General features: G+C 37.8%; 1 protein-coding gene across 4 annotated transcripts; it reads left to right on the top strand.

The window, feature by feature from the left end:
* The first annotated feature begins 625 nt into the window (after window positions 1-625).
* On the top strand, window positions 626-14,620 carry LOC113681703 (transcriptional protein SWT1). Of its 4 annotated transcripts, none has more exons than XM_027198816.2 (23): window positions 626-1,049; window positions 2,077-2,275; window positions 3,315-4,193; window positions 5,318-5,359; window positions 5,600-5,641; window positions 5,817-5,901; window positions 6,738-6,799; window positions 7,078-7,128; window positions 7,509-7,613; window positions 8,026-8,113; window positions 8,730-8,818; window positions 8,970-9,039; window positions 9,241-9,293; window positions 9,652-9,746; window positions 10,215-10,277; window positions 10,715-10,803; window positions 11,042-11,123; window positions 11,603-11,798; window positions 12,247-12,386; window positions 12,515-12,661; window positions 13,128-13,215; window positions 13,651-13,718; window positions 14,012-14,620. In XM_027198816.2, the coding sequence occupies exons 2-23, from the start codon at window positions 2,111-2,113 to the stop codon at window positions 14,100-14,102; spliced, it is 2,790 nt and encodes a 929-aa protein (XP_027054617.2). In that variant the 5' UTR covers window positions 626-1,049; window positions 2,077-2,110; the 3' UTR covers window positions 14,103-14,620. The 4 variants fall into 4 exon arrangements, with proteins under 4 accessions (XP_027054617.2, XP_089061230.1, XP_089061231.1 ...); XM_089205104.1 differs by having other exon boundaries at window positions 633-1,049; window positions 12,250-12,386; XM_089205105.1 differs by having other exon boundaries at window positions 962-1,179; window positions 12,250-12,386.
* Window positions 14,621-17,403: the final 2,783 nt, after the last annotated feature.

Below are 17,403 nucleotides of genomic sequence, written 5' to 3'. Positions count from 1 at the left end.
TCTGCCGCATTTGAGTCTTAACACAAATTGAAAACCCGGCATTTGAAAGGTAATTTAATTTTACATCTGACCGATTTTTAAACAATATAACCTAATCAAGATAACGCCACTAATTACGTCTATTCTTCTTCGATGAAAAGCGCTACGTTTCGGTTGTCTGCACAAGAAACAATACTTTCGAACACTGCGTACACGGGGGATTACATGATTGACAGTCGGATTGACAGGCCTGCGTGAAGTTACGCATGCTCTCTTTCTCTTTTCTAGCTTATTTGCATTTTCCCGTGCGACGTTTTTCAATGGGCGCGATTCTGTAATGTGAAGAATGCTCTGTACGTGTCATGAGATCTTCAAAACGTTCATCGCATGTTGCAATGCGACATCTCACTTGCAATTGCTTGCAAGTTGTCAACTAGGGCACATTTCTGTTGCTAGTTGAACGATGACTCCAACTATCGAGAATACTCTCTCCGCTGCAGCAGAAGATAGTTGCACCAAAAAAATTTACTTGACTGCTGAAGCCCAATGAGGAAGCGGTTCCTTGTGATCACACCACTCCCTTTTGTTTCGATTTTCAGCATGGACTGGGTACGACCTATGCCAACTGACCGCTGACAGGCTAGGCACTTTTCAAAGTCAACTAAAATTTAGGGACGGCATATGTGCAGATAGCTTGAAGAATTTAAGTTTCCTAAAGGTCTTTAGAAGTGTTAAAACACCAAAAACAAGAAATTGCATGACCAGGTATAGATAACATATCACGGAGTGATCTTCATCGGTAAACCGCCATTTAAAAAAAAAAAACCAAAAAGGAAATCTGAAGTTGCTCAGGCTTTAATTGGGTTCGATCCTGTGCCTCCTAGAATCCTTGGGCGCCGCTATCAACTACTTTTGCAAAGGAAATTATTCGGTCAGCGCCATTACGTCAGCGCCCCCTGTGATCTTCTGGCGCGGTTACCATGTATGCACATGGACGTTCTGTGTTTTGGTGAGGATGGTGAAGTGGTTTGGGAATTCCTCCCGAATGAGCGATTGACGTAGCATGTCAGGTGAGGGAAATATTTTATTGCACGTTTAAATTGCATCTCATTCCATCTATACATGGAGCAACCTCTTAAATGATAAGCATTTGCAAGGAAGGGTAGGCGCCCGCAGAGCCTATCGACGTCAAATAATTTGGTGAGTGGTGGTGAAACGAAACGTTGAACCTGAAATGTTCCTGTTATTTTCATAAGTAAATGAGTATGTGTGTTTTCCATCGTAATCCATTTTTTTTAAATACATACAAAAATCTAGTGACAAGTCTTCCATTTCCAACGAGAAAGTGATTGTCCGGACCTATGTGAGAAAACATAAATTAGTGTGATTTCTGTCAGTAGATGTTATCGTCCTCTTTACTCAAACCTGAACTTATTATGAAATATTTTTTAGGTTTATCTCCATGCATGCCTGCATTTCATATTTCAGATTAGTGAACTGATTAGCCATCAGGTATACATATCAGATAAAGTCAGATGCAAATTAAAGCACTTAAGCTCGGAATGCAGATAGAATGATGTGTGACAGACCTCTCTTATTTAGAAGCTCTTATTGTATTTGCAAGACCTCCTTGCTCCTTCAGTGCAGACAATTTAGTGTGCATTGTAATTTGTTTTTGGTGGTGTGGAGAGGGATAATCATCATAATATTAAGCAGACAAGTGATGAGAAGAGAGAAACATCAATTATAAGTTGATCTGATACCATGACAGTTGGAGAATTACTACCCGTAAATTAAATGTGTTCAAAGACTTCTGCATCTGTATATTGGCTACATTTTGACCATGACATGGTCAACATTTTCCATGAATCTCAATTGCTGTAAATGATAAATGAAAAACATTGATTGTCCATGCTGTGGAGTTGATCTGCACGGAACCTTTGGCTAAAACAAGTCCTAGTGTTGTGCAATTAAGTCTTACATTGTTGACAGATAGCTGTGATAATATTTTTTCTTATGTAATTTACAAAGGTTTATTGGTATACTGCTCTCCATTCTAATTCAATCTGAACAATTTTTTTTCATTGATCTGCACAGATATTTGTCATCTCAAAGAAGATGCCTAGTCAGTATGAACTGTGCTGACGTAGATGACAGACCGCTTCCAACAGGCTGGATATGTCGACAGTCCAAATCAAGAAGGGACAAGCATTATTATTTTAACACTATCACAAGGGAATCAAGCTGGAAGCATCCTCTTGATACTCCACTAAGCCATGATGACTCATCTGTTCATGTAAGTGTTATACTCAATCTGTACTTTACTTGTAAAGAGCACAAGTCATTCTTGTAATTTTAACTGAACTTTAATGAAATGACTCAACGACAATTTTCAGATTTGAAGGAAGCATATGCTTGTAAAATCATATAATTTTTGTTTCTATTATTTAAATTAACATATGATGAAAATTTGCCTCTTTCCATGTTTTGAGATACCAATGAGTCATCTAAATGTTTAAATTGACTATGAATGCCAACATTTTGGAAATCATTCGGCAACCTGACTGCCCAGACACCTTAGAATTCAACCCAATAATAGTAATAACAAAATGTGGTCTTCACGCAGCTTTTTCTTTGGTGGTTGCAAAAAATGGAAGAAAAAAATTGGTTCTTGAATGCCCTTTTGCTTGGCTCTAATTGGGAAAAAGAGGTATGAGACTTTGTTAAGACACCTCTAAGCAGCCAGGTTGCCTAGCTACATGTACTGTAGATTCAAATAATTGGTTTAAGATTTGTATCTGATCAATTCAGAAGGCTGTGCCATTTTTTTGTGGCAAATTAGTATGTGAAGAAAAGCAAAACCCTTGCAATCCTTAATTACCCTAATTATTTGATTTAGTGTCCTTGCTCCAGTAAGTGCCCCTCTCTAGCAAGGGCCTCCTGGAATTTGTATTTATTAGCAACTACTCCTATTCTAATGTTCACCTATATTTCATGATCACCCTCATTCCAATTGCTTCCCTATTACAATAATTGCCCTATTCTGTTTCAGTGATAGCATTGCTAGAGTATTGTTATGCATTCCCCAAATATTTGCTGTATGCTTGTTATTTTTACTATTTTCTCTTTTAAGTGAACATCAAAGCTTTGTTTTACACATTCTGCTGATTCTCAAAAAAAAAAAAGTTCCATGTCCTCAATATGCACCATGTCTTGAATAAGCACCCTCTCAAAAGGTACCACAAGTTAATAAATGCCCCATGTGCAAAATCAAAACATGGCAGTACATTCATTGCCGTAATGAAAGTTCAGCTGTTTTCTTTGTTCTCCAACAGAGCAAAGGAAGTGTATCGAAGAAAGAGTTTGGGAGTGATGGATCTAGTGCAAGAAAGAAAAATAAAAAATCCAAGAAGCACAAGATACCCGACCCAGGGCATTCAGTTTCTGAGAAACTATCTTCACCAACAGGAGACTCCGGCCAAGATAATGAGATACCTATTAGTAAGATGACAGAAGCCGCATTGAATTCCACCTGTCAGGAACAGATATGCAGTAATTCTAAAGCTTGTCGCATTAGTGCATGGGTGAATTCTGTAGATACAACTTATACACCCAGTGAACAGGGCAGCTGTGTTAGTGTACCATGTTTGCAAAGTGGCTATGCTGAAAGTGATGAAGTTAGTGTTGGCGACTTTCTGTTAAAAAAGTTTTACAGAAGACCAACAAATGAGCAAAATTTTTCAGGAAATGCAACAGGTAAACTCCTGAAAAAGAACAATGTTAACAATGACAAAATCAACAACAGCACAAGACTTGACTCCAGGTCTATGTGGCATCCGTACAAAAAAGGATATATTCCTAGTGGAAATAATGTACGACTACATAATGGAATTTCAAGGAATTCTAAGCAAGGCACTGAATCACCAGCTAGTTTTAGTGCTGTTCATACACCATTCAGTCCATTATCTTGTCATCCCACTGTCCTTGGAACAAATTCTGATAAAACAGACTCATGTCAGAAGTTACCAGGCAGCCATGTAGCTTATCAAACACAAAGTGAGGAAGAAATGCAACTTGACAGTCAAATGTCCTTCAACAGCTATGGAAATGTTGGTTATGAAGCAGAGACTAGTAAGCCACAACAGTTTGATAGTAATGATGATGCAATGGAGATCGATAACTATGAAGAACTCAAAGATCAGATTAGAGCAGAGGTATTTATTGTGTTATACAACTTGTTTTGTAGGCATTGGAGATTGGAGAATTCCTGTGCTGCTATGCAGAATTCTCTGGCTTAACCCTTCAACCCCTTGAGTGATGAGCATCTAATTTCTCCCAGCAGTATAACCCCTTAATCAAACATTATGGTCATGAGAATAAAGGAAATTGTTTATACTCTAGAATCTTTTGATTGTAAGACACTCTCTTCTTGTCAAAACCTTAAGAAACGTGAAGAGAACATTAGGGAGAACTTGCATGTTGATGTGAGGATGTAAAGGATTAACTCAGATAGCATGGGTTATTTTGTAATCAGTCACGGAGAAATCAGTGTTTTTCAAATATTGCTTTTCACTCATCTTCTAGCTGTTAAAAATGTTGCTAATAGCAATAGTCATAAATATGAAAGCAATCTTTGCATTATGTTGGTTCCAAATAAATCCCTAAAGTGGTGAATAAATGACTGTGAATATATATTTGTGTATTCACCACTTCATGGGTTTATTTGGAACCTACATTATGCGCAGCTTCTAGTTAGCTTGTTAGCTGAGTTGGTAGAGCACTGCACTGGTATCGCAGAGGTCATAGGTTCAAATCCCATACAGGCCTGAATTTTTTCAGGCCTCGTTTTCACTACTGCTCAAGTAGTGTTTATCACTGCAAAGATCGCTTTCATATTCATGTCTTTATTTGCAGTTCAAATATATGACTTTCATATATTCACAGTTGTTTAAAATCAGGTACTTTAGTATTATATATCCCTTTTCTGTACTTTGAAGAGTTCAAATAATTTATAAAGGAGTGGGATGGGTAATTACCTCTGAAGACACTTTACAAGAAGGTTGAGAATATCTTGTGGAAACATTCACAGTACTTTAAAGACTTGTTTTAGAGATCCACTGCTGCCAAACACACTTTCATTTATGTACCTAAATTGCTAATTGTAAAATGTTCATCAATGTTTACTGCTGGGTCTGCTAAATCTGAGTATACAATTCACTCTCAGTGTTGATCATTTTGAGAGCCAACAATTTTTAACTGCCCACATGCATACACAGAATTAAAACACAAAAAAATGGAAAAAAAAGTCTTTTGCTGTTTTTTTTCTTTTCTCTTAAAGCTTCAAGGGATCAGATCAGAATTTGTACTTGATCCACTGATGGTGAGTGGAAATGTGCACATTGACTTTTAAAGTCCTTTAGTATGAGTCATACTGGAAGGAACTTTTTTAATTAATAGAAGAATTGGTTGCTTATAATAGCCTGTACTGCTTATGTTTGTCAGTGGGGAGTGATATACAAATTTCTTCCATTTCTAATTTTATATGATAGATAACACACCCAAAACATGGACACTTCAGTGAGTTTTCTTATCTTAGCATTCTGTTGTTCATTTATTGTAGGTTGAAGCTGAAACATCCAGGCCCTCAAAAGTTTCATACAAGGTGATTTTCTGTTTCCCTTGTTTTTTTGCAGAACCTAAGTGCAATAGAAACTAATATCATTTTTACAAAGAAGAATTTGCTAGTTTTTAGATGTCCTTGGACATAGTTATAAGAAAAACACTAGCTTGTGGTGTGCAAGACGTAGCAAAACTTAATTTGTGACCATCTATTTCAGGACACTTTGTATATAATTTTGGATACAAATGTCCTTCTCTCACATCTGAAACTCATTTCCGAATTAAAAGACTTTCCCATTGAAGGTAAGTATGCCTTTGGTTTTAGTGTTATTACTTCCCAATACAACAGTTACATTTACCTCTGTCAGTTTTAGTGTCAAACAAATCCTTCCTTAACTTCTGTCATCCTCTTTACCTACACCTTTCTATTTAACAAATGGACAATGGTTTTGATATTTACTTGACTGTACTGACAACAATATTGGTCATCACATTAATCAAAATGTTGTGAAGTCAGTTGGCTGCACCTTGTGACTCTGCAACATTTTGACTACTGTGAATGTTGTTGTTGATAAGAGTACAGACCATGCTAAATCACTGTCAATTTGTTTTTTTTTACCACAATATTGGGGTCATATTGAGTGATTCTTTAACTGCATGATTGATGTGTGATATGTTGACATGAGCAGCATTGTCTGTGCTTTTACTGTTAAGAGCAACTCAGCAAATCAGATTCTGACATTACTGCCAATTGGTAAAAAAATATCATGACAGGCACCCCATCTAAGATCTCCTTCTGTAATGAGCTCCCTAGCCTTGCCTACACTTCCCCCCCCCCCCCCCCTTACAAAAACCTACATTGTCTAAAAGCCAAATAATTTACTTGAGCCGCCTCGGGGAGTTTATTTTGGTGGTTATTGTGTGCTCTTAATTCCAAAAGGTGGATAAATTTTGAGTGAATTTTTCAACATTTACACTCCACTTATCTCTGAGTGAGGAAGCTACTGATTCAAACTTTCTATAATGTTCGGTGTGTTTTTGTTAGTAACAGCATTTTGGGTTGACATGTTTCTTGTAATGACTTTACAGTTCCTTGCTTTAGCTATCTATTCTCTATTTCTTTGTACACTGACCTGTAGGTGTGGCCAGACCAGTTCTTGTGGTGCCATGGATAGTGATTCAGGAACTAGATTCACTTAAGGTATGCTTGCTATCTCTCAATGCTCTTTTTTTATATTTTTTTCTTCACATTGCGGCTCTTTTGACAGAGAGAGAGAGACAACATGTTGTGAGACAACATGGCACATGCACTTACATGTGGTCAACAAAAATTTTCAAGCAGTGATACAATTTCAATAAAGTTTCCAAATGCCTTTTTTGGTTTGAGGTACATATATGTTTAAACAAGTTTCAATTCAAACATTCTTAGCCTTAGACCATAGCATTTTGAAAGTACATTTTTTCTTATTTTGTTTTCAGAGTGATTCATGGAGGGTAAAGAGAGGAAAGCTAGTGACTGAGACAAATCAGGTTTGAAACTATTTAAAGTAACTTTAATTTGAAGTTTTGTACCAACTCTTCAGTTTTACAGTGTATGCTAAGTTTTATATAAAGTGTGTTCCTTAATCCATTCAAATACACATACAGTTGGACTAAATATTGTGCTGGATGCAAACCTTGTTAAAAGCATCATACTTACTGAGCTCCAGAATAGCAAAAACCAAATGTTTGGTTTGTAGTGAATGAAAGTAAAGTTGGAAATTTCAATGTTGCCATGGGAACCATGGACCTAGAGTAAAAATATTGCACAATGTTAGAGATTTGCCTTAGCCTGTATGGGCCTTTAATTTTCATACACTGTAGAAATGCATCATTTATTATTAAATGGAATACTTTCTTTGTTGTTTAAGAATGGCAAGTTAGGTGTTGATATCCTTGCAAGGCAGGCTGTCAAATTTCTTCACCTTTGTTTTGAGTCTAATCATGCACGAGTTCGAGGGCAGACAGTGTCTGAGGTTAGTACAATCAGGGTAACCAGTGCTGCATGAGTACAGTGTATCTTTACAATTGTACCTTCTCATATGAACTAATTGCTTTCTTGACAAGAATTTGGAAAATTTGTTTTCAATGAAGTTGCATTGATTTTGATGGTTTTCCTTTCTGTTTCATCTGTTAATAGGCTTGTTAACAACTGGCTTCAATTTTCACGACACAATCAAGCAAAAAGCACCATAATTATATCAGGGTGGAGATTCGTTTGAATGCTTAGAATGGTGTGATTTGTTCCCTTAACCTCTATAATAGGAACAGTTCCTCTGTCATTTTATACTTCACAGATATCTACAACTAGTGTTCATAATAGTTTTTGTTACTTTTCTCAACAATTTATGTTTCTTTGCATAAATCTCATTCATTTTTGTTGTCCAGGCTCGGGAAATGATGGAGAACTGTGCCATTGAAAATCCTAATAATGATGACAAAATACTGCAGTGCTGTTTATTATTTCAACGAAAGGGTATGTGTCAGTAAAAAGACAGATCTTCACAATGAGAAACACCCAAAAAATTAACAGTTTTGAAAATGTATCTCAAATAAGTATGGCTTGAACAAAATTATCAGATAAGAAAAAGAAAAAAATACTTTGTTTTTAGCTGAACATGAAAGTTTACTTGACAGGCTCTCCAGAGAGACTTCAGGCATGTACTTTCTGAAGACTAATTGCTTTCTCTGATTGGACATAGATTATGTAGCATTGTATTTTTGTGCCCTATCACTGTGACTTTTGTCTGCATTTTGTTTACAGTTAATAAAATATGAAAAAAAAATACTTACACTCTCAGTCAAATTTCAGTATCATTTGATTTTTTAATTCTCTCTCCCAGTTATTTCCTTCTGTGTCTTTTGGAATGAGCAGAGCATGGTTATGCATGCAAATCTTTCACTCTTCATTATTTTCCTCTCACCTCTCATCTTTGATACTTAACTTCTCTCAAGGTTGTACATACAGTGTGATGAAATTTTTTTAAACAATTGAATACTCATTTACCATGACTTTAAAAAAAGTTTATCTATATTCTTCAATCTACGTACATGTACTTGTATTTACTGAATAATGATTCTTTCTCTTCCAGCGGAAAATGGATTTGCCGTTTTGTTCTCAAATGATCAAAACTTATGCAGCAAGGCTATAATTAATGGAATAAAAGCTTTCAGTCATCAGGTACCTGTATATTTAAAAATTTATTATTTTGTTTTATACCTAAAGTATGAAATCATTTGTGAATAAAGCAATAAAAATGGAATTGCTGATATTGCAATAGTGTACATGGATAAATCACTGGTCTTACATTATTTATTTGTTTTCGCATTAGAGTCTTGTCACAGGATTGAAAGAATTATTCCAGAGCAGTGCCATAGTGTTAAAGAAAGGTTATTTTCAAGGTGAGTTTTAGGCGTAATTTTACGTGACATTTATGTGGAAGTTGCAGCAGATGTCAAGCTCTATGAAATGCAAACACCTGGTAATTTACGAACAGTACCATATTTTCTCACAATATCAACCCCAAAGAAAGTCGAGCTAAATTCCTATCATGATTATAATTTCAATATCTGTTTCCGCTGTTTCTACTTCCTGTTTTGTAGACTATTATAAGGAGCTTCAAAGGCAAGAGGTTTTGGCAGATATGAGAGCCAAGGTATGTTGTATGTTTCCGAGCTTAACCTTTTCGCTAAGTCAGCATTTGGCGACGTAAAATCATGAAAAGGACGCCAAACATGGAATTTTTAGTCGCCAAAAGAAAAAATTCAGGTCTAGCGTTCCAAATGGGAATGAGGTGTTGTTCCCTGTTTCCCACAGGAAGTGCACAAGTAGAAACGTACTTACGCTCCTGTGACAGTGTAACATCCCATTAGCGGGGAGTAGCAATAGTCCCTCTGACCTAAAGCCACGGAAAATTAGGTGAACTGTGCTTAAGTGATGCACTTAGTTTGTGAGCCGCCTCCACCTGTATTCACCAAATCACATATGTTTATTTTTATTGTACTTCCATGTAGGCTGATGATCTTGTATGCGAGCTTCAGTGTGTTATGAGGGAAGGATTAGCTGTCGTAGTGGAGACTGAAATGAGAGCAGCTTATGAAGATCTTTGGTATGCTGCTTACCTTGAGTTGATTAGTTTAACTACGAATAGTGCGAGGTTAAAGTAGAAAATAAGACAGTGTGATCAGCGATGGAGGTACAGTGTAAGTTGACTTTAGCGCCTAAAGTTCAGGCTGGCGTTACAGGGATCCTCATTACGCTGATTATAGCGTAATATTCCCAATTTTGTTTTTGTGGTTTTATAGAATTTCCGATAAATCTGTCTGTACATGTGGTATGTCAGAAGATACAACTGTAGTTATGAAAGATGGTGCTTAACTTAGATCTTGTTTCTGAGTATTCTTTCAAATACTCAGATGAATTAGACAGATGTTTTTCGTCTTGTCACAAGCGTGGGACAAAGAAAACATTTTGAGTCCCTAGGAGGGATCGAAACTCAGACCTTCGGGTCTTTACAGAGCCCAAAATTTACTAAGTCTCTCATTCTATTTACTCAGATGGATTGTTTGGGTTTCAGGGCCAAGATTGTGTTTATAAAACCACCATGGACCTTAGCTGACCTCCTTCAGTTGTTAGACAAGTAAGGAAAGTAATCAAATAAACAACAATAAAGAAGATGTAATCACTTCCGAAGGGGAATACGACATTTCAATTCGTTTTGCGTCACCTTGTAAAGCATCAAGCTCCGCTGTGATTGGCTGGTCTTCAACAGCCGTAATTGGCTCATTTGGATGCTCTCCGGCTGTTGTGTCTCTCGGTTGTGGGCATCTATGCTTCTAGAATGCCTATTTTACTGTCCCTGTTCATGCTATTGAAGATGATGTCCTGTGTAAATTGCATTTTATACCTTGTATCTGTCACCATCAGGATCTCAAGTCATAATCTTTGTGATTCGCAGTACGTTCATGGAGTTTTTCTCGTGTTGTATTTCGTGAAAAGTTATGCATAAACATGAGGAACATAACTGTGGCGCGCACTTTTTTTAAGGTATGTCTAATGTTATTTAATCTTCCATAGACACTGGATTGCTGTCTTCGGTCAAGTATTCGAAAGGAAAATCAAGACGACAGTAGAAAACCTACGAAAGCACTTCAGTGGAAGTGGAGGTAAAGGTGATAAATGGCGGTATTATGGGAGAGCTCTGAGAACTTCAACTAAACTGTATTACTACGTACTAATAAATAAATTACAGTAATTCAGTAAATTCAGAGTTAGTCGATTTTGGTTCTAGTATCAGGTAATCACATTACGTTCAACAATGAAGAGAAGCATAGATTGTCTGACTGTTTTTGAGTCAGACATCAAAGTCAAGTTGTTCTTATGTGCTTAATTTCTTGTTGTTAGGTTCCCCTGGTTGTCTGGCTAATGCCTCTGTTGTAATGGACCGGGCGCACGATCTCTTTGAGTGTATAGCTCAGCGTTCATGGTAAATCATCAGTAAAATTTACCACTTAGTCAATAATTTAACTTTGTGATGGAACTTAAGACTTGTGTCAATAGTGTGGTAATGATTTCGTACCGAACGATATACCCAGACTGATTAGGAGAGCTCCTCTCGTTTCAAGCAATAATTTATTAATTGGACCTCTCGTGAAAACCTCCGTGTTCGCCATTTGTATTAATTTTTTAATATTTTTACGTCACATTAAAAAGGGCGCGTGAGTAACACAACACACGGAATAGCCTGGACACAGTCATTTCTACTTCCGTTTCTTGAACTAAGTTTGTTTCAAAGATGCGTTGACTATACTGTAAGCATTGCTCAATTTAGCACTGTGCACTGCGATGGTGATATTCTCCTTTTTCCTTTACCCTCGACTCGTATCAGTTTTAATTAACATCTTTTGTAGCCTGTTGTTTTCTCTTGGGTCTAGTCTTGTTTCTCATACGTGTGATTTGTTTTAGTTACAATGGAGCGATAACCAAGTGTGTGACAGCCATTATCGTCCTTCAAAAGAGGTGCAAAGAATTTCATTCAGATCAAGCACAGTCTACCGGCGCCCAGGCCTCTGTTGTTATGGGTCCTCCTCGAGTCCCAGCCCTGCATGGGCCTGGCACTGGTTATTCCTCACCATCTCTGTCTAAAGAAACGGAGAAAGAGGTTGGTTAATTTTCTTCGGTGCAGAAAAATTGTTGTAACTCATCATATTTGCACTTCAAAGCGTTCTTTGTATGCAGAATACGCGATACGAGCCCGCACTTGGGTCAAGCTGTGCCTTCTTTTGGGGTGCATACGCACTGACAACTGTGTAGACAACGAATCGCCTTCTTGAGTCAGAAATATTGCATTTAAGTAGGCGTGTTCTACCATTTGCGGATTTTCGTTTCATTTCTCTCTTCTACTGAAAGGTGTGTGAAAGCTGATTTTATGGTACATACTAAGAAAACTTCAACTTGACACTGGCCTTTCGTTTTAATATTTTCCTCATTCTGTCCACGAACAAAAACCGACTACGTTTTAATTTGTAAACTACAAACGCTTTTGATCTTTGTAATTCGTATTTAAGTCTTTCTTAGTGTTGTATAATTAATAAATGTTTATCTTTCAGAAGTTCTCGGCGAAACTTGAAGAGGGTTCAGAAGAAAGCAGTAGTGTCCATGAGATTAACACAGCAGAGGCTGACAGCAATCCTCATGCTCTGGTCCTATCAACTTTTGAGACAATATGGAACGCAGTCAATCAGTTCAGGTCTTTGAGCTCGCTTTTTTCTTATCCTAAGTTAAAGCTGATTTCCGCGACAAACGCGTTCTACTGAAGTGTTTAAAATCGTTACGTTCTTCCATCGCACATCAACCTGATTTCGTTTTCAATTGCAGTGCACAGATATTTAACGGTGTTGGATTTCCTCATCCCATACCACAGAACATTCTGAAGGATCTCGCTAAACCATCAAGGGAACAGGCTGTTCAGTTTCTCAGCCGGCTCTGTTCATGTTTAGCATTTGTTGTCGCAGCCATTCAAAGGTAAAAATTTAAATTCACACGGTTACGGATAGTTACCATTTTTCCTTGCTTGATTTCAGTAAGTGATCGAACCAGTGGCTATCGGAATTCGAGTTTAGTCCTCAGGGTGGTTTCTTGATCTTGAAGAGACCAAGGGTATTCCTGCTTCCCCCTTCCCACCCTCCCACCCTTCCCCCACTCCTTGTTTTACCTAAGTTTAGTTCGCTGTTGCGTAGAGACGCTCCCTGGAAGTAGTTTGCGTTGCCCGCCGAGGGTTCCATGCGTGATCGTAATGATGTGCAGTTAGTGACTTTAAAGGACATGGCAAGATGATTTTCTTTAGGGGGAAGGGGCCTGGTAAGAAGAGAAAGAAGGTCACTACTTCTCATTAGTCAATTATATTCAATCTTAAGAGTTCTTTACTTTTTACTGCAGGACACATTTTGATAATTTTTGTCATCAGCTTTTTCCTTTTAATTGCTTAAAGCGTTCTTCAAGAACCTAAAGGAAGCGAGGCGGGGAATTTTCAAATGTTCGAAAATTTGTTGAAAGCTGTTACGCAATTCTTCCAGGAGGTGAGGGAACTGTATTTCCAGGAGGTGGAAATGTTATTTGTGTCATTAGGGGAATTTGTAGCTGTGTCGAAAGTCATCCAGGAATGCGTCGGTTGTGTTCTTAACTTCACTCTCTGTTTGGTAGAGAAAACACAACAGGCCCTTTCGATCATTCATATGCAAAACAGAAACGAAAAAATAAAACAAATGAAAAACCCCCATCGACATGTCACTTGTGCTGTGTTTCCCGTACCTTACTCAGTTTGTTGTTCTCACTGCAATTTTGTTACAGTTGAAATGTTTGCTTTGCGATTGCTGTCGACAAACTGGCGTTAAATGGTGAAACTTTTTATGTTCTCTAAAGAAACTTGTAGTCATTTGTTGTTTTTGTTGTATTTCGGTAACGCGTGAGATTGATACATTTTAGAAACAACCATTCAACTTTACCTCTTGCAGATATTATCCATGAATACGAACGTTACAGTGACGGACCTGTTTAAATTTGCAAGGGATCCAAACGCAAGGTAACCTTCCACTCTACATGAATATTTAGGTAAGATTGTTTTTGCTTCTGTCGCGAGCTGAAGACATTCGGATTTTGCTGTCCGATGTTGTGCCACTGAGCTATTGTGAACTGTGTAGTGAGCAAGGACGTATACTCGGTTTGTAAATGCAATCATCAGCAATGTCGAAACGTTCTTATGCGAGATTAGAATATGAGAGTTAATGAGTTTTGAGCGTGTTAATATGCCGGCTTTACATGTAATATTATCATCAATCATACTTGAACTCTCACAACTGGCCCAAATGCTTTCAGGATGGGTCTCATTCAGGGGTGCTCACAATTAGACCGTGCTTTGGCCACCCTCCAGCAGTGTTCCACTTGGGTGGTGTCCTCCGAACTGTAGTGACTGGTGACGAGTATTATCGTTGGGAACACTCAACATTTACAGAATAAGAAAGTCAAAGCCCGTGCCGGAGAACGGAGACGATATAGAGATCTATTTCAATGTTGAGACCGCCTCTTGTGCTCTGAGAACACAAGGCTGTAATTTGAGGGAGTTTGAAGTTACTGAAAAGATTTTGTGACATTGTGCTTTTGCAATACCTGATCACAATTTTTTTATAAAACACGATTTTAAGTAGACAACATGAGTCGTTGCTACAATTTTCAAAACCTATTCTATTTATCTTCTTTACATTATTGTTTTTCCTGTTCGGTCCTTGTTCGGAATGGGAAAACTTTACTTTGCCAGGGATAAGTATTGACACTCTACTTTAGCGTTTACCTCCATATCAAAAGATATCAACAATAAAAGAAACAACAACAAAAGCAACAGCAACAGAAACAGCAATGACAACGTCAACGATGGCAACAACAAGAATGACGACACTGACACCTACAAAGTATATAACTAAAACAAAAGAAGGAGAGAAAGAAATAATACTAAAACTGTTTCGTTATAATGATGCACGTGCATGTTGTCAATTTGTACATTAGGGTTTCATTGCATCATTTTAGATACTTATTACGATTGTACTATAAATTTATTTTTGCAGGAAAAGATGTTTTATTTAATAAATCTTTTACTGGGTTCTCTTAGTGAAGGAAAAAAAAGAGAAGTTAAATCTGAATATATATAAATTGTCTGAGTTTTGGATTTATTAACACTGCTTGTCGTGGTGAATGTAGACAGCATACGTTTTAAGGGTCACTTAACCAGGAAAGGCCAAGTTCATGATCGGTTTTCTCAACAAATAATGCAGGTATTTTCTTTCTCCCTGCTGTCAAAAATATTTCTTTCGAAATTCTGTTTTGAAAAGTTTTCCTTTGCCCAGAATTCCAGTGCAATGTGCCTCAGCAGAAACCATCGGGTGTTTATTTCTGCCATAACAAAAATACATATTCAAGTGTCTCTCTCTTTTGAGATTCTAAAGTGAGGGTTAATCTATCAACGCCACCTGGAAAATCTTTCAGCAGCCTGGTGCGGATAAAATAAGAACTGCTTTCCCGTTGTTGCGATGTCCTCTACAGATGGCAGACTAATAAGATGAAAGATGAATAGAGCATTGAAAAAGTTCTGTTCAGTAGTTTGTGTTGGTGCATATCTGAGATATGATAACGTGTGACTGAAAGAGCTATTGAAAAATCGCGGGAGTATTTCTGACTAACCAGTAGTACTACGTGCCGTACCTTGGTACTCTAAGGGCCTATTTACACGGTACGACTTTGTCGCATGCGACAAGCTTACGACAGGCTTACGACACGAATTGTTTCGTGTAAATCAAACCTACAACTCACTTGCGACTCTTAAGTCATGTCGTAGGCCTGTCGTAAGCTTGTCGCATGCGACAAAGTCGTGCCGTGTAAATAGGCCTTAATGATGGAAGTGTTGACTTGGTCTGAAGCTGTCAGAGGTGTTGTACCTATCTCTGGGAAGCAAATCAAAATCTATTTCCATTGATGTCAGGGCTAGCGGCAAGGTTTGTTGAAGAAATTGTTTATTTTCTAAACATTGAAGCACACAAACGCTTGATCCTTTACACGGCTAGAATCGTACTTGGGTACACCAAACACGTGACTAGCGTAGTGAACAGAGTTATCAAAGCGACATAAAGAATTTCGACGAAAGCCTATGGAAGAACTGATCTTCTTAAAAGCAATGAGTGTAACGAACAAACTATACAGCGAATTTGCAGTAATCGCGTATAAAAACATTTCAAATCCTGACTCATTTCGTCAGCGAATCTCGGATTTGAGTTAGGATAATTGATAATTCAAAAGCACCTTCTGTATCGTGAACTGTTCTCCATAAGGGTAACGATTTTGGCAAAAAACTAGTACTAGTAAAGGTTTCAAAAGGAAGCCTGTGTGGTAAGGTGTTACATGAAACATCTGCAAAAAACGCCCTAAAACATAGGTAAAAAGATGATTTTGGATTGCAAAATAATTCCTTTTGTGTCGCTAACAGCCAAAATGGATTTTTGTTCCGTTCTCCTTCAGCTGTTCCAAAGTTACTGGCTGAACGAAAGAATAACTTTCATGCAAGACGGCTCAGGGTTGTTAGCGTGTTCGTATGAGGAGGCCAACAGGTCTTCCAAGAACCACACTCGATATTCTTGACCGGCTGTCACCACCATTGGAGTGGTAAATGTTAACACCAGTTCAGGGGAATTTTGTGCAAATCCGGGAAGACTGTAGCCACTACCGGGAATGTGATCCTCTGGGAAAAGAACGTTTGTTTTCCTTGTCTGTGAGAATGGTTTGGATGTTGTTGGAATAATCACAACCCCAGTTAGTTTCAGTCGGGTAACGGCACGACACCTTGCCAGTAATATGCACCAGCTTGATAGAGTAGATTTTACCGTCCACTGGTGTGTAGAAAACTCCTGGCCTATCGCCATTTCCGTACATGCAAACAAGACCTGGTATTTCAACTGGAAAGAGGGGGAAAATACTGACGTTAGAAACAGGTTACGACCTTGACAATGATGTAGTTCTCTTCAGAAGGATGGCTGGTAATATTTTGAGTGCTTTGGTGGTTCGCTTCGATTTGTGATCGCTTTGTCAAAGTTGCTGTTCCATAGCAAGAGTATAACTTTTCAAAATGCATGTAATTTTTGCTGTAAGTCCCGTACACAGTGAGTAACAACACATGAATCAGGTGTCAACATTCATTACTAAATATAATACTCCAAATTCAACCTACTGAATTTAGAACCTTTGTAAGAAATGATATGAAACTACCTTGAATCTTTTGGCAAATTGTGAAATTTGAGCGGATATTTCGATGATTGAAGGATTCTAAGTTGATTTCTATACCTGCAACAGTGCGTGCGTGCGTTGACTGTACATGGTCCCAGGCGCTTCATACCAAGACTCCAACCAAACATATTGCACGGGTCGGGTACATTTAGCTGAAAGGTTGAGCCTGACGTGAATGCAAAAAGACGAACAACTCTTTTGGTAACAAATAGTTGAGTTCTGGTCAAAATGTAATCGTGTTTGTAATTGTAAATGCATACATCGACTTGGATAACCAACTGCCTCAAAGAGCTCAAATTACAAGCACTCCTTTCTCAGTTTTTCTGCAGTAAATGGTTTCTTCAACTGAAACTTGACTTGTACTTTGAGGAAAATTGAAGGGTCGCTTTTTTGTTAGAGTTCTTGCTCAAACTTCATGCCATTTAGATTAAAAGTACGACGAT

This window comes from Pocillopora damicornis, chromosome 4, assembly GCF_964200805.1.
Source record: "Pocillopora damicornis chromosome 4, jaPocDami1.2, whole genome shotgun sequence".
Taxonomy (NCBI): domain Eukaryota; kingdom Metazoa; phylum Cnidaria; class Anthozoa; order Scleractinia; family Pocilloporidae; genus Pocillopora; species Pocillopora damicornis.
Note: the sequence above shows the minus strand (reverse complement) of the source record. Positions and strands in the feature narration are given on the sequence as shown.

Excerpts from the sequence above, each read along its gene's own strand:
- LOC113681703 (XM_027198816.2), top strand. The coding sequence starts at position 2,111 with ATGAACTGTGCTGACGTAGATGACAGACCGCTTCCAACAGGCTGGATA. Across the intron at positions 5,902-6,737 it reads AAAAGACTTTCCCATTGAAG|GTGTGGCCAGACCAGTTCTT; the intron begins GTAAGTATGCCT and ends ACTGACCTGTAG. Across the intron at positions 11,124-11,602 it reads TGTATAGCTCAGCGTTCATG|TTACAATGGAGCGATAACCA; the intron begins GTAAATCATCAG and ends GATTTGTTTTAG.